Here is a 17042-nt window from a genome sequence, read left to right on the forward strand (position 1 = left end):
CCATCTTTATGTTAGACATGATGTCATAAAATAAAGATAAAATTATTAGTATCAATATGTATGATTCAACGATCTGCACTTCAAACCATTGATGCGGGCAGAACTAATTAACTATCCATCCACTTCCTCGAGCTTCTACCATACAATTTTCAATGTAGTTTTGATCGTGTACGATATTTGTATATTTATTTTTGATAGCATCCAAAGAATTTGTGTTCATGTATGTAGAAATACATTACTCACATGAACAAGTAATTATTTGTAACTTATAAAATGAACAATTACATATATATTAATTAGTTGCAAACTTGCAACGTATGTTTACTTTTATTTATAGTAATGCCTAATTTAAAGGTTCATATTACATGGTACGAAGAAGTTGTGCTTTGAGTTTATTACATACATAAGACAGGATTGCATAAATTTTGTATGAGGCAATATTATGATGTTTGTTGTTCCTTCTTCAACTAGCATCACGGAAGATAAGGTTCTGGTTCAAAGATGTATACAGTTCTTCCATTTAGAGGTTGAATTGGCCTTGCGTTTCCTGTATTCTCCTGAAAATAAGTAAATCAGCTTTGTCAGTGAGACGATGTAATATTGCCAGTAGAAACATTCAATTACACGCTTACATCATGAATAACATCTTTTAGCGTATCTATTTGCTCGATCGAGACTGTTTTCACCTGCAAAACAAAATAAGAATGTAAGAGAGGATTTAGAAATGGAAACTGCTATAATTTCGAAAAAAACAATCGATAACCGTAACTAACTACGGGGGGAAATAAATAAAGCAAATGTATTTTCATGGAGAGACGTTGTTCTTTGTTTTAGTTTCCTCTTAAATCCGAAATATATCTTAAGGGATTAGTACCATTTGAGGATTTTGGTAGAAGTACTCCAGAACAACTATAATTAACTGACCGTCTTAAATATTGTCCAAGTAACATTTTCAGAGCACGGAGGAGTTGTCAGAGAACCATTATATCTGTAATATTCTCTGCTTGAAATGTTGATACTTGATGGATCAACACTCCCCAAAGGATATCCTTCTCGAGTAGCCAATGGCAAATATTGTAAAAACTGCAAGCCATGACGAAAATGTTAGACTATATATCATTCATAAAGCCAAGTGCAAAAACATTGGGGGTATAGTGGTAAATCAAAATTGCTCACTTGTCCAAGGAAAGGATCAGCCTGTCCTAACTTGTACAAAATACCAACAACAGCAATATCTCCTCCCGAGTTGGCATGAACAATATGCAACTCCATATCAAATCTACCAAAAGAGTTTCAGTGAGCATTGATCAACAAGCAGTCGTATATAATAAAGTGTTAGTGGACCAATAGAAAAAAAAACCTAATTTTAAAATATTATGTGAGGATTATATGCATTTTTTCGGAGCAAAATGGTGAACTCCGGGAACAAAAAAATTAAAATTACAAAAATTAAAAAGATGTGGGATCAAATATAAATATGCATTTGTATAACATTTGAAAGTTTATAGACGAAGTATGCAATACTAATATATGAATTATTAAGAAACATATGGTACTTATAGATATACCTTATACATTTTACTTTGAAATCATCTACCAATTTCTATATAGTCTACACAAATTTTATGGAACAAAACTGGTATAAAATGACTATTATGTTCTATAATTAATAAAATACATAATATCCTTTGAGTTTTAAATAATTACGCTTCTTGAGTGATTGGTTCATTATCGTCTAGTGCACCAAAAGTAATATAATTTCATCCCATATAACTAAATTTATGCAGCAGTTAATGCTTATTTTTGCTCGAATCAAAATTAAATCAATCATAAAATAAGTGTCACTTTTTTTAAACTATATACCAATTATATGATAAGTATATTACACTTGCCATATGACTCAAATTTGACCTAATCGATTTCGAACTAGAATTTTTCATTAATGGAATACGTAAACCAAATATGTTCCATAATATTTAGCAACCAATATATATACCTAACTCCGTTCACAGTATGTTCTGCAGGAATATGCCAATGGCTTTGCTGCAATTTAAACTCATCACCATTTATTATGATACCTCCCGCATTTCCTGTCCATTTGACCTAGGAGGGAAAAAAGGAAAAATAAAACATCCTCAGTCGAAATTTCACATAATTAAAACTTATAAAAATATTAACAAGGTTTGGTCGGAAATATTACAATGAGAATTTAGCGTAAACATTCATTTTGAAATTCTTAGTTTGAATAGCCAAACGTTATAATTAATTTATTTTAAAACGAAATGAAAAGTAAAATGGTCTATAACAATAAGGTAGATCGATCATCGATTTAATTACCTCAATTTTATGCTCTGTGTTTCTGAGTAGAGCTTCGGCTGGCTGATAATTTTTATTCAGATCACCAAGTGAACGGTTAAGCTTCACTTCAAGGATATTAACTGGTGACTGACTTTTTCCAGTTCCACAAAGTGTCCAATTTGGGTTAAGAGTGCCCCAATTCTCAGGTCCGGTCTTAGCCCCCACAATGTAGGAGAAGGAAGTTTCGTCATCTGTGAACAAAAAGAAACAATACAATGTAAATTCGAATGTAATCTTTCACTACTCCATTGCATTATGTTTTCTTTTTTATGGTTATAATACTTCAGAAACTTTAGCATTTTTCAATATACGTCGTGATAATAAATGTTATTAGACTATTTTTAGATTAATAATTTTTTCGATTTATTTTTCATAACACTTTGCGAAGTCAAATTATTTACTTTTTAAACGGAGGCAAAACTCAGCTTGCAAATATTCTAAAAAACAAACTATTAATTACAATATTAATGGCTATGGCTAAAAATCACAGTAAGTAACTATTATCAACCATGATTAAATAAAATTAATGCAAAAAATCTCATTTTTCACCATAAAAAAATTATTTGTTATAATTAAGAGCCATAATAAAAACATTTATCATGGCTTTTTAGCTGTGATAATGTTTTAGCCACCTTGATAAAAACTACGACCAACAACCTTTTTACGGCTGTGGCTAATAACTATATGCTACGTCTATTTACTATTAACCATGCCTAATAAATGTTATATTTCTTATAATGAATTCATATAGCAACAAAAGTCATTACCTGTTTCAAGATCATTGGCATTCACAGTGATGAAAGGCAATGTTAAGAAAAAACAACTGAACCAAACGAGAGTCGAGCTATTGTTCTTGACGCCCATAATCCCAATCCTTGTTCTTGAGGTGAAGACGATACCGTGCTAGCTATTAATAAATTGGATATATGCAAATAGCTCTTTTATTCATATCTTGTCTATATGTTTATATATATAAACATATATTTGTGTATAAATAAAACATACACCTAACATACTGAAAAGACATTAATAAAGATTTATCAAATTTAAAATTTAAAAAATATGAAAAGATTAAAATATCTTATGTTTTTGTTAGAAAATACATCATATTTTTTCTTTATTAAGCATTGATATTTACCATTTAACAATGCATAAATTTTGAAAATTAAATACTGAAACTTTGAAAAATCATATAGGTGGAATTTGAAAATTAAGGCAAATAATCTTTAATATTCTCCATAGATATGAAGCAACCAATTACCATAATTTTAAATAATAAAAAATAAAAATTATAAAATAGCAGTTGGTCAAAATTGAAATTTAAAGGATACTGGAATATGATTATAATTAGTAGGAGATTAAATTAAAAAAAGGTAAGAAATATTAGATTTTTTATATTTCAAAAATCAAAATGCTAATTTAATACAACTATATAAACAATATAAAAATATAAAAAAATTAAATATGTTAATTATTGTCATAGAATATGTACAGATTAATTTAACTATAATTTAAATTATATTTAAAAATTTTAATTATGTGAAAGTAATTTTGTTGAAGGATTTCAAATTATTAATTATTTTATTTATTCATGCATTTGTTACATAATTAAATAGTTTTATATGTATCATCTCAATTGCAAGAAAATAAAAAGAAATAAATAGTACTGAAGGATAACCTAAGTTGTGGATTAAAACAACAACCCAAACCACACAGGATGAAGGATTATGGGTTTAGGCTCATAGTGATCCAACCCAACCTTACTGAGAGGGCTCAGCTGACCCACCTCCCTTAAGAAGCCCAAGTAGCCTAAATGGGGCGAAGCCCAAGAGAGAGGAAAACGACCCACGAGCCCCCCGTTGACCCTAATTCAAATTCAAAGCCCATTCTATGACCCAAGTGCCCAAGTCCTCGACGGGTGGAGGGCCTAAGACCAGTGATCCCCGACGAAAGGGTGTTATAAAGATGAACGCCAAAGGTCCAATAAGAGGATATTCATAGAGTGCTAGAAAATCCCAGGTTCGAGAAGCGCATGGATTAACAGTGAAGGAGGTGTTGGATGTAAAGATTTTGGAAGACAACCCCCTTATCTGGTTCGGACAAGCAGAATGATCTAGGCCGAAGGCTTCTCACGATGATGCCTTGGTTATCACCGCCTTGTTGGTTAATTACGAAGTTGGGAATATCTTCATGGACTCGTATAATTTGGTGGATATACTGTTTGGGGAAGCAAATGATAAAATGCAATGGGGGAACATCCCCCTAGAGGCTGTGGACACGTCATTATTTGGATTCACAGGAGAGGTGTTACATCTTAGGGGCATGATCTCACTCCCATTAACCTTGGGAGTTATACCTTTTCGGACTTGTTTGCTATAATTGTTAGTTGCGGACATACTTTCGGCTTACAACGCCGTCTTGGGGCGTCCCACTTTTAATGCTTTTTAAGCCATCCCCTTATCATATGAAGATTAAGTTTTCTGTGACAGGTGGAGTGGGCAAAATACAAGCGGATCTTTTGCAATCTCATAAATGTTGTGGGGAAGCTATCAAGAAGGGAAGAAAACGGAGTTTAGAGGAGATGTTGGAAAAAGAACATCAAAGAAGCGAGGAAAAGACCTAGTACTTGGTGAAGAACTTGAAGTAAAGAGGGGTGCCCCTATCAATGTACAACCCGCGGAAGAATTGCTCACCATCAAATTTATACCTGGAATCCCAAAACGATCACCCGAATTGGATCGAAGATGGAGGACAAAATTCGGGAGGATGTGCTTCGGTGCCTCCAACGAAATATAAACATATTCATCGGGATACCCCAATACTTGGAAGGGATAGATGCAAGTGTCATCACTCATCATCTTAATATAGATCTTAATGTTAAGCCTGTCAAATAGAAGAAACGACATTTCGTATCTAAAAAGATAAAATCATCCAAGCCAAAGTAAATAGATTGTTAGCATCTAGGCACACAAGGGAAATACATTTCCCCGAATGGTACGTGGAGGGAAATGGAGGATGCGCGTGGACTTCAGAAATCTTAATAAAGCATATCCAAAGATTTTTATCCCTTGCCCTGGATTGATCAATTGATAGACTCCACGTTAGGATGCGAGTTATTGAGTATGATGGATGCATTGCAAGGATATCACCAAGTTATGTTAGCACTTGAAGATCACAAAAAGGTATGTTTTATCACTTCCGACGGAATTTTTTGTTACGTGGTCATGTCTTTTGGTCTAAAACATGGGGGGGCTACGTAACAAAGACTAATTGATAAAATATTTCGTTCTCAAATAGGAAGAAATGTTGAAATTTATGTGGATGATATGCTAGTAAGAAGGAGGTTAGTGAGCATTTCAAAGACTTGGAGGAAACCTTCGCAGTTCTTAGGAAGTACTGACTAAAGTTCAACCCTGAAAGTGTGCATTTGGGGTAAGTGGTGGGCGTTTCTTGGGGTTCATGGTGCCCCAGCATGGTACCAAAGCCAGTCCTCTAAAGATAAGACCATTCTTGATATGGAGGCTCCCACCAACGTCAATGAGGTATAATGGTTGACTGAGAGAATAACGGCCTCACTCGATTTATTTCTAAGTCTGCTCAGAAAAGTCTATCCTTTTTCAATACGTTAAGAAAAGCTAAAAATTTCGAATGGGATAGCACTTGTCAGCAAGCCTTCAAAGAGCTCAAGAAGTACCTAGAATGGATCGCTCTATTGGTCAAACCCTTGCTGGGCGACACCCTGTATCTTTTTCAGTCAGCCACCCCTTAAGCAATTAGTTTTGTCCTGATTCTAGAAGAAGGAGGTAGACAAATACCCTTTTAATACGTTAGCAATGTACTTAACGGGGCCAAAGGGCAATATCCTTTAAAGAAAGACATTTTTCTTGCAACTAAGTCTTGTTGTCCTTCATGTACTTTGTATAACTGGATCATATTCATTTACAACGCAAATACTTCTTAGTTCAAGGCTGAAGAGTGCTTGTGCATATTCTTTAGCCCTTCTACTCTACTTCCTGCTAAGTAACCATCTCCGATAAAGTATATCTTGATAAGCCTTCCTAGCTGGTCTGCTATCGTGACTTTCAAATCTTCAGTAAGGATGGTGGCTTTGGTATCTTTTGGGGTATTATCCCATCCGATCTTCACAGATCTCTCCAAGCTCAACTCCACAAGTTTTATGAAGTTTTTCTTGTCGAGTTCTAATGCAATTGTTGTTATCTTGATGGTTGCAACCTATTCATCTATCAATTTCTCGGTATTTCAGAAATCGATAGTATTCAAGTTAAGTATAACGTCATATGGATGTAAGGGCTGGAGTATGGTTCTCGCCCAAGGTGTATTTTCAGGCACTCTTTTAAGATTTCTTCCTAGATTTTCTTTTAGCCTAGTTCCCACGAACGTTGGGTTGGGGTTGGTGTGGAAATCTGCACTTTCCTTCATTGGATGACCCTGTGGTATATCATTAGAGCATGTACTTCCCTCCGGCGATGGTAATGCTGAAGTAATTTCATTGGTTTAGATATTGACTAAATTCACAATCCCGAGTTGGGAAAAGGACTTTGTCAATTCTTATAGATCTGCTCTCGTCACCTTCATTATTTTATAGATCTGATAGATGAGATGATCAGATCTTCTTTAGACTTCGGCTTTGGAATCTCTATGGTCTTCCCCTTCTCAAGGTTCTTCCTATGATTTTTCTTTAGATCTGCAATTTCTAAATTTCAAATTTATAAGATACTTGTGTAGATCGGGAAGGATCTTAAGGATCTCATCCACCTTTTGGCTCAAGGTTTCTATTTTCATAGGTATATGAATTAACATATGCCCATAGTCTTGAACTGTCTTTTATATCTCCATCAGAACTTGGAAGATCTTAATGTATTTGACTCGAGTTATTTCCAATCAGTTTCTTTAATCATAATTTTTAAAATTGTAATTATGCAGGAATTTACCCGTTCCGCTTCTCTTGGCAGGGATTCTACTATGGACTTCAGTGGAGTGTAAACGCTTCACCGCGTTTCCTGGTAGTATCTGTCGAACTTCAAAATTCTTCAGTCATTCTTGTTCTTCTTATGGCATGAGAAGTTTTGGCTCAATTCTCTTGGGACCGCTGTAATATTTGTCAAGAATTTCCATGAGAAATTCCCTTCTTTGTATTTCAGAATCAAGAAATATTCCCTGATTTCATCGTAACTCAAACTTTAGTTCAGTTCCATTTTCTCTCGAAGAGTCTCATCCATTAGTGGATAAATAATATCAAAATGTAATATATACAAATATTTCTTCAACAAACCTAGGCTTTGATACCATTTTAGGCGAGCATGTGTAAAAATTATGCTTTAAGATGCAAAACAATTGAAAATAGACTAAAAGACTCATTTTAAAACTGGAAAAGGGTAAAATTGTCCATGATTCTACTAGATTCACGCGGAGTACTAAAATCGCCAGCTGCTTGTAACTTACAAAACTAAAATTCCTAATTTTAAAGTTACAGGACCAATAATGCCACCTCCCTTGAATTACAGGACTAATTTTGCAATTTCTCTATCCACAGACATACATAAAGATCTCTATTGTGCTCAATAGTAAAAGGTAATAGTGTAATTGATTGTTTCTCATCATTTAATAAAAAGTAATAAAATAAAAAGAAAACTACATAACATAGAATGCATAGATTTTCTTAAAGTTTGTCATAATCATAAATACTATGTTCTTGTTTAAAAAATTACAAATGCTTTTTTGTGACGGCCCATTATAGGAAATATTTATTAGGTGACCATTAATATGAGAAAGATATTTATAATTTTTTAAATAATAAAAGTATTTATAATTATGATAAATTTTAAAAACATCATCTAATATTACTATTATATGTATGCATTCACCTTCAAAAATCGAGTATAGTTCACGAAAATTTGCAACCAGCTCCTAATTATATCTTTCCTATAAATTGAAGGTTTGTAGTTCCTGCATGGGGGCATTTTCTTTTTATTTATACATGGTATGTAAAATCTAATAATTTTATACTAATATTTGAAATTTGAATGTATTATTTAGTCAACATGTAACTTATTGATTTTATTAGACAAATTTAAATAGATAGCTATGAGATTGGACCAAATATTGTAATTATTACAAGTTTTAAAATATCAATCTTACTACACTAAACCAAATTTTCATTCACATATTGAGTTGACTTGTGAATACTATACAAAATAATGCATAATTATTAATTAGTATAGGCAAGTATTGAAATTTGAACCATCACTTTTAAGAGCTAGTACTAATTCTCTCGACCTAATTCGATTGGACGTTGAAAGAAAAAATTAAAAGAGTAGTTTTATGAAATTTAATTTATCTAAGTATCATTACATTTTATTGCATATAAAGCCCATGTTATAAGAGAATAATAAACTTTTTATTACGTTTTGAGTTAAGTGAAAATAATTAATCATTATATTACAGCCCATAAATATTTACACGTATTAATCGCATAATATTCTCATCGTCTTCTAAGTAAATATATATATATATATATATATATAAACGAGTTGCCAACTTACAATGCATGTTTACTTTTATTTATAGTAATACCTAATCTAAAGGTTCATACTACATCGTACGAAGAACAAGTTATGCCTTTGCCTTTATTATATATAGGACAGACAAGATCACATAAGTTTTTTATGAAGCAATATTATGATGTTTCTTTAATCTTCTTCCTTCTTCAACTAGTATCACGAAAGATAAGGTTTTGGTTCAAAGATGTATACAGTTCTTCCATTTAGAGGTTGAATTGGCCTTGCGTTTCCTGTGTTTTCCTGAAAACAAGTAAACCAGCTTTGTAAGTGAGACGATGTAATATTGCCAGTAGAAAGAATCAATTACATGCTTACATCATCAATAGCATCTTTTAGTGCATGTACTTGCTCGATCGAGACTGTCTTCACCTGCAAAACAAAATAAGAAACGAAGAAAATTTAGAAATAGTTATTGTTATTTTTTTCAAAAAAACTAATTGATAACCATAATTAAACACAGAGAAAAAAAATAAAGTAAATGTATTTTCATGGAGAAACGTTGTCTTTATTTTTAATTTCCTCTTAAATCCGATATATATCTCAACGGATTAGTACTATTTGATGATTTTGGTAGAAGTACTACAAAATAACTAGAACTAACTGACCCTCTTAAATATCGTCCAAGTAACGTTTTCTGAGCATGGAGGAGTCGTTAGAGAACCATTATATCTGTAATATTCTCTGCCTGGAATCTTGACACTTGATGGATCAACAATCCCCAGAGGAAATCCTTCTTCACTAGCCGACGGCAAATACGGTAAAAACTGCAAGTCATATGACAAAATTATTACACTATCATTCGTAAAGCGAAGTGCAAAAAACATGCATTGAGGGAGGGTGGTAAATCAAAATTGCTCACTTGTGCAAGAAAAGGATCAGCAGGTCCTAACTTATACAGGATACCAACAACAGCAATATCTCCTCCGGAGTTGACATGAACAATATGCAACTCCATATTGAATCTACCAAAAGAATTTTAGTGAGCGTTGATCAACAAGAAGTCATGTTCTTTTGTTTCTATAAATGGAGTTATTTAGAGAAGTGAAAAACTCATTTTTTACATGAAATTACGAATTAGGGCATATATATATATATATATATATACCGTGGTACGATAGAGTATAGTAAAGTATTAGTTATATATATGGAGACAAATTAAGACTCTTTTTGGATAAAATTTCTTTATCAAATGCTATAAAATTGTTATACATAATTAAAAAAAAATCATATATAATGGTTCAGTTTATTACTTTGATATATGTTGCTTCACATAGAAGTTCCACAAATTAATATACGATTAAATATATTTTTGGTCCTTGAAATTGCGGAATACGAAAAAAATATAGGACCAAAATGTTATCCTAAACAGTTATCTATAAGATGTAAAAACATATGGTACTCTTATAGGTATATGTTTTACTTTGAAATCATCTACCAATTTCTATATACTCTACACAAATTTTACGGAACGAAACTGGTATAAGATGACTATTATGTTCTATAATTAATAAAAGAGTTTAATGCAATTTATCCCTATAATATTATAAATTAGTAAATTATCCTCCTATTTAAAAAATAGCAATTTACCCTCTGTGTTTTTTAGAATGAAGCAATTTACCTCCTTGTCTAATTGTTGTATTTTAAAAAACATAAGAGGATAAATTGTTAATTTTTTTTTCATAAGGGAATAAGTTACTCATTTGCAATATCACAAAGGGTTCTTTGCATTTTTTTTATTAATAAAATACATATATCCTTTGAGTTTTATTATGCTTCATGTGTGATTGGTTCATTATTGTCTAGTGCACCAATAGTATATAATATAATTTCATCCCACATAACTAAATTTATGCCGCACTTAATACTTATGAAACCATCCCCCCCCCTCAACTATAATCGAGCTTAATGCAATACGTAAAACAAATACACTCCATAAATATTTAGAAACGACTGTATTACCTAATTCCATTCACAGTATGTTCGGCAGGAGTATGCCAATGGACTTCCTGCAATTTAAACTCATCACCATTTATTATGACTCCTCCGGCATCTCCTGTCCATTTGACCTAGGGGAAAAAGAAGATTAAAATGAAATGAAAAGTAAAAGGGTCTATAACAATAAGGCAGATTAATTACCTCAATTTCATACCCTGCGTTTCTGATTAGAGCTTCAGCTGGCCGATAATTTATATTCAGATCACCAAGTGTACGGTTAAGCTTTACTTTATAGTCAAGGATATTAATTGGTGACTGACTTTTTCCAGTTCCACAAAGTGTCCAATTCGGGTTAAGATTGCCCCAGTTCTGAGGTCCGTCCGTAGCGCCCACAACATATGAGAATGAAGTTTCATCTTCTGTGAACAAAAAGAAGCAATACATTGTAAACTCGAACTTATAAATCTTTTACTTATACTCTATTGCATTATTATTATGATTTTATTTCATTATAATACTTGAGAAACTTTAGCATTTTTCAACATTCATTATGATACTAAATGTTTTCAATGATATTATTTTTTAAAATTAATAAGTTATGTGATTTATTTCTCGTAACACTTTGCAAAATAATTATTTTGCCGTGTGACGGATCATTTACTTTTTCAATGAAGGCAGAACCTCAACTTGCAAATATTCTAAAAAAAAGTTCATATAACAAAAAAAATATCGACACATAACTTTTGGTTTGCAGATACTCTCCTACTCAACAAAAACCAAAAAAGAAAGCAAAACAAATTCACAATAAGTTGAAAACGAGCGAGGAGTTTCGTTATGCTAAGAAACATCGACAAGTATAATACCTGTTTCAAGATCATTAGCATTCACAGTGATGAAAAGCAATGTTAAAACAAAATAACCAAACAAAACCAGAGTCGAGCTATTGTTCTTGTCGCCCATAATCCCTATCCTTGTTCTTGAACTGAAGACTGTCCCGTGCTAGCTATTAATATAAGTTGGATATATGCAAATAGCCAACTCGTTAAGGAGGGAGAAAAATTTATGTCTTGAATGATCAACTTAATGCTAACATGCATGTACATATATATAGCTCAAGAAGACATTGTGAGAATGTTTTACTTATTTACCCTTTTAATATTGCTTCATATACTAACAATAAGCATTAAAAGCAGTAGACGTAGCCGAGAATGCATATGAACGATCATTGATTTATATTGCCAGCGAACAGAGGCGAAAACATTGTCACAAATTGATTTTACCTGTTTCTTATGACACACATAGTTTGCTTTAATTTTAATATCGGATTACTATAGGTGTTAATTTCACTTTTTTTTTTATTTTTCGGTGATTGTGCATTAATTGTACTTACCCTTTCCATTAGTTTCTCTTGAAATTATCTCTGTTCTGATTGTTGCGGTTTCTAATTTTTTAAAAGTGTTTTTCCTGCTGAATAGTTAACTAGTTTGATTATTGAGATTAGTATGCGAGTGTTTGATAATCTGTTGTGGATTGTGGCTTTTTAGAAATTATTGAAAAAGTTTTTTTTTAAGCAGTTGATTTTTTTTTATTTTTTATTTTTATTTTGTGGTTCCTTATGTTATTTTTTTCTTTTTGGTTGGAATCCGATATCTTCTTTAGGGTCTCTTGCAGAATTACTGATGGTACTTCCTTAATATTGTTTTTGCGATCTGATTATCAAATTGTTCAGTTTAATATTCTTCTTCTCACAATGGTTCCACTGTTTTTGTACGATAAAATATTACTATTCTGATTTGCGCGAACTGAATAATACAAAAGATTCGATTTGTTTCTATATATCGGTATTATTAATCAAAACTCGCATACGAGCATAATACTAAAATTATTTGCAATATATTTGGGAAGAAGATAGCTACCCAGATTATTCATGATGGTGGAAACTATTTCGATTCTATTTTGTATTTATTTATTTATAAGGAGAATGTTGAGAGTGAAAAAGCATAAGTTATGAAAAAGAAACGGAAAGTAGTGGGTTGAGAAAATTAAATAAATTGCAATTGTGTGATTACTAAAATTAATTGAACTTACTATTGTGCTTAACTTTTTTTTTATTATTATTTTAAGAAATTGTATAATGCGACAAAAGGATTTATTTAATGCATAGTTAATTAAAGTCAAATGGGGGGTACATTAGTGGCAGCCGCGGACATTAGCTCACCTTCTAGCCGAACGGACATTAATCATCTGTCGATATATATCCATTTTTTTATATTATAAAAGAAAATTCTTTTATCGTACAAACTTTTGAATACCTACATTTACCCTTTAGTTCATTTGTTTTGTTAAAAAGATTGGTCATAATAGTAATTTCAATATTTTTAATAATTCCATAATTTTTTTTTTCTTTCTCTCAACCCACTACTCTATGTTTTCCTCTCACCTTCTCCATAATTTTTTTCTTACTCACAAATTTTTATATTTTTAATAAATTCACAATTATAATTTTTTTTTCTTTTTCTTTTTTGTCTCGCACCTTACCCTATATTTATTAATTCTCGCAAACCTCTTTCTTTTTCCTCATCTTATAGTACGTTTATATCTTTTTACAATTTTTTTTATTAATCTCATACTATACTTCTTCCTTATATGGTCGTGAGGACTGTGTGCATCAACTACTAGTGTAATAAAAAGATGTGTATTCTAATTTCCAAATACAAGATAATATGGACAACAATGTCTAGTTGTAAGACTTATACCTAGTAATTAATTATCTAAGGAAGAAATAAGTTGAAAATTTGCTATACGTACATGCATGTGTACGTACTGAAGCACAAATTCTTGATATCTTTCTATATTATTTATTAAGTCGAGGCAAAATATAAATTTTCTAAAATGCCCTTAATTTACTTTTTTTTATAATAAATAATGATCTTTTTTTTAGTAATTAAATCTATCTATAGTTTTTTATTAGTACGTATTTAAAGTTAACTTATTTTATCAATGCTGATTAATTATTCAATTAGATAAATATAGTAAAAACTCAAATTATGCATATACATTAAGTGTGCTTCGTTTACGAACGTATATTATATATCTTCTACATATCATAAATATTAATTTTAAATACTTGTGATTGTTTTCTAAGAAGTATTTGAACAGAGATAGATGACATATGACTATATATGTAGCTAGGGGGAAAAAATTATACATTGACTTTTTACTATAGCAAAAAGAACATTTGTTCCTCCATTTAATATTAATTTGTGCCCCGTAACTTTTCAACCATCTTAAAGTAAATAAGATGTTCATACATATTATTTAAAAGTTTTGATATTATTATTTGTATTAAATTATATTTTATTATTCGAACTATGCATGTTTTTACACTTTGTTTTAGAAAGTCTTTTTTTTGTGTTAAATTACCATCTCAACTTTTTGAAATTTACAGTTTGCCGTATATGACCGTTCTTTTGTTGATTTTTCTATTCGAAAAACATCACATGTTATGTATATGTGAAAAATATCACATCACATAACCCTTAATTAAATATCACATGTGCACTAGCATGTGATGTTTTTTGGACAAAAAACTTGATTAAAAAACAATCAAAAATGGCAAAATGCAAAATTTTGTAAAAGTTGAAATGGTAAGTTGACAAAAATAAAATATTAGATGTCAAAACATAAAAACGGCTATAATTCGAGTAATAAAATGTAATTAACTCAATTTAAATCACAAAGTGTAAAGTTTTAAGATTTCATTCCTTATTAGAATATATATGTGTGTGTGTTAACTTGTTAGATAATAATATTACTTTATTATTTATGTTTGTGAATTGTAGAGTCGTCTTTCCATAGATTTGTGAAAATGCTCTGACACAAAAAGAATTTATGCATGACGCACGCACACATAGACGTGTAAATATAAGTCGATTTCACATATATATATATATATATATAAACATAATTGAAAATGCACAACGCCAGATATAATTTACACAATTTATTTTCATTATCCAGTATGCATGTATATATATGTAATTGATATATTATAAAACCATACACAAGTATGCATATACGTACATAAAAAATATCCCAAGTTATTACTACATTTCTTGTAATTAAAAACTATTATTAGTTCTGGAATAATAGGGAATATCTCATCGTGTTTTTGCTTTTTGCACCACCCCTTCCCCCGATACTCGAACCTAAGAGTGTGTTTGGATGAATTTATAGGATTTCAAAAGTATATTATACAATATTGAAAATTATTTGGTAAGTTTTTTAGAGTATATATGAGCTTATACGTTCGTTTGAGAAAAAATTAAAAAAAAATCCAACTTATATATATATATATATATATATATTATATAAAGAAAGTAGCAAATTACTTCAATTTTAATCTATGATATTAAATGGAAAATTACCTTTACTCACAACTTATAAAGTTTTTAATCTTATTGTATCCAAACATATCAAAATTTTATTTTTAAAATAATATTTTAGCATATTATAAATCTTATAAAATGCAGGAACTTATAAGATATTTTAAATAATCTCAGCGAAACGCACTATAAATCTAAAATTAGACCATGTAAAATCATTGGAAAAAATGCAATCTACTCCCTGTAATATGATAAGTGAACAAAAAACTCCCTATAAACAATAAAATAGCAAATTATCCCCTGTGTTTTTAAAAATAAAGCAAATTACCCCCTATGTAAACCATTGATACAGGTAATTTGTTTTATTTTTCAAAATACAGGAGGATAATTTTGTTAATTCTTTTTCACCGAAATTTATTTGCTCATTTCACATATTATAGACGTAAATGAATTGCATTTAACCCAAAACACATTTGTATTTCTTGTTAGGAAACTATTACTAGTCAGAGATACAATTAATTTAAAAATAGGGTAAATTACAACTACCTCCCCTCATGTAGCATAATTATGAATACCTCCCATTGTTTGAAAAATTATAAATATCCCCTTGATTTTAACGACCGTCTAACAATTAGCTCAATTTGTTAGGTTTTTATCCAATTTTTTATGGCGAATCGACCAAAACACCGTTGTGATTAAAAATTATAAGTTTATTTATTTTTTAAAAGAATATTTTTTATTAATTAAGTGGATAATTTTTTATAATTTTTAAAAAATTTCATTCATCCCGTTCAATTATTTTATAAGTTTTTTAAATTTTTTTAAAAAATAAAAAAAAATACAGTAAGGGCAATTTCAATAATTTCATACCTCCATTTAAAGATTATATAATTTTATCAAATATCAGGAGGTATTTATAATTTTTCAAACAATGAGGGGGTATTAGTAAATACTTCAAATTTTCGGGGTGGTCGTTATAATTATTGGAATTATTACTACAAATTAGCAGTCAAACAAGCCCCTATAGCTCAGTGGTAGAGCGTCAGTCTTGTAAACTGAAGGTCTGTAGTTCGATCCTGCATGGGGGCATTTTCCTTTTATTTATGCATGGTATATAAAATCTAATAATTTTATACTAATATTGAAAATTTGAATGCATTATTTAGTCAACATGTAACTTACAAATTTAAATAGATATCTATGAGACTGGACCAAATATTGTAATTATTGAGTTTTAGAATATCAATTTTACTACACGAAATCAAATTTTTATTCACATATTGAATTGACTTGTGAATACGATGCAATAATAATGCACAATTATTAATTAGTATAGGCAAGAATTGAAGTTTGAACCATCACATTTAAGAGCTAGTGCTCATTCTCTCCACCTAATTCCATTCAAAGTTGAAAAAACATAATGATAAAACAAGAAACTTCATGTAAAATTATTTAAATACCATTACATTTTACAATGCACCAACTCCATATCAAGTGGAAATAATAATTGAGTTATTACGTTTTGAGTTAAATAATGGGTTAATTATATCTTATCATCCGAACTATGATCTTTTTTTTATATTTTGACATCTAAATCTTTTTTTTGTATCAATTTATAATCTTAATTTTATGAAATTTTACACTTTGTCATTTATAACTGTTTTTTCGTCAAGGTTTTCGTAAGAAGAACATCACATGCAGTTGACATGTGGTATTTAAGCGGGTTGTGACATTTTTCACATATGCACAACATGTGATGTTTTTTCGATAAAAAAAAAATCAT

General features: G+C 30.4%; 2 protein-coding genes and 1 non-coding gene across 3 annotated transcripts; 1 reads left to right on the top strand and 2 right to left on the bottom strand.

The window, feature by feature from the left end:
* Positions 1 to 473: 473 nt before the first annotated feature.
* Positions 474 to 5264, bottom strand: LOC105160044 (alpha carbonic anhydrase 7-like). The gene is made up of 7 exons (XM_088879623.1): positions 5052 to 5264; positions 2338 to 2592; positions 1997 to 2103; positions 1177 to 1279; positions 925 to 1083; positions 633 to 686; positions 474 to 557 (listed from the first exon to the last, which is right to left on the bottom strand). The coding sequence occupies exons 1-7, from the start codon at positions 5262 to 5264 to the stop codon at positions 474 to 476; spliced, it is 975 nt and encodes a 324-aa protein (XP_088735749.1).
* Positions 5265 to 8875: 3611 nt separating this feature from the next.
* On the bottom strand, positions 8876 to 11936 carry LOC105159852 (alpha carbonic anhydrase 4). Its single transcript, XM_011077056.3, has 7 exons — positions 11738 to 11936; positions 11076 to 11293; positions 10899 to 11005; positions 9799 to 9901; positions 9545 to 9703; positions 9255 to 9308; positions 8876 to 9179 (listed from the first exon to the last, which is right to left on the bottom strand). Exons 1-7 carry the CDS (start codon positions 11832 to 11834, stop codon positions 9096 to 9098), a joined length of 822 nt encoding a protein of 273 aa, XP_011075358.1. The 5' UTR covers positions 11835 to 11936; the 3' UTR covers positions 8876 to 9095.
* Positions 11937 to 16276: 4340 nt separating this feature from the next.
* On the top strand, positions 16277 to 16348 carry TRNAT-UGU (transfer RNA threonine (anticodon UGU)). The gene has a single exon. It is a non-coding gene; the product is annotated as a tRNA-Thr (tRNA).
* The last annotated feature ends 694 nt before the right edge of the window (positions 16349 to 17042 follow it).

This window comes from Sesamum indicum, linkage group LG4, assembly GCF_026168435.1.
Source record: "Sesamum indicum cultivar Baizhima isolate 11 linkage group LG4, ASM2616843v1, whole genome shotgun sequence".
Taxonomy (NCBI): Eukaryota; Viridiplantae; Streptophyta; class Magnoliopsida; order Lamiales; family Pedaliaceae; genus Sesamum; species Sesamum indicum.

What these genes read in the sequence shown, in the direction of transcription:
- LOC105160044 (XM_088879623.1), bottom strand. Translation starts at nt 5,264, where the DNA reads ATGTCGTTTCTTCTATTTGACAGGCTTAACATTAAGATCTATATTAAG. An exon ending in TTCCAGGTATAAATTTGATG is followed by an intron (nt 2,593 to 5,051) that starts GTGAGCAATTCT and finishes GAGTAGTGAAAG; the next exon opens with ATTACATTCGAATTTACATT. An exon ending in ACACAGAGCATAAAATTGAG is followed by an intron (nt 2,104 to 2,337) that starts GTAATTAAATCG and finishes TTTCCCTCCTAG; the next exon opens with GTCAAATGGACAGGAAATGC.
- LOC105159852 (XM_011077056.3), bottom strand. Translation starts at nt 11,834, where the DNA reads ATGGGCGACAAGAACAATAGCTCGACTCTGGTTTTGTTTGGTTATTTT. An exon ending in TGCTAATGATCTTGAAACAG is followed by an intron (nt 11,294 to 11,737) that starts GTATTATACTTG and finishes TTTTGTTCACAG; the next exon opens with AAGATGAAACTTCATTCTCA. An exon ending in TAAAAGATGCTATTGATGAT is followed by an intron (nt 9,180 to 9,254) that starts GTAAGCATGTAA and finishes ACTTGTTTTCAG; the next exon opens with GAAAACACAGGAAACGCAAG.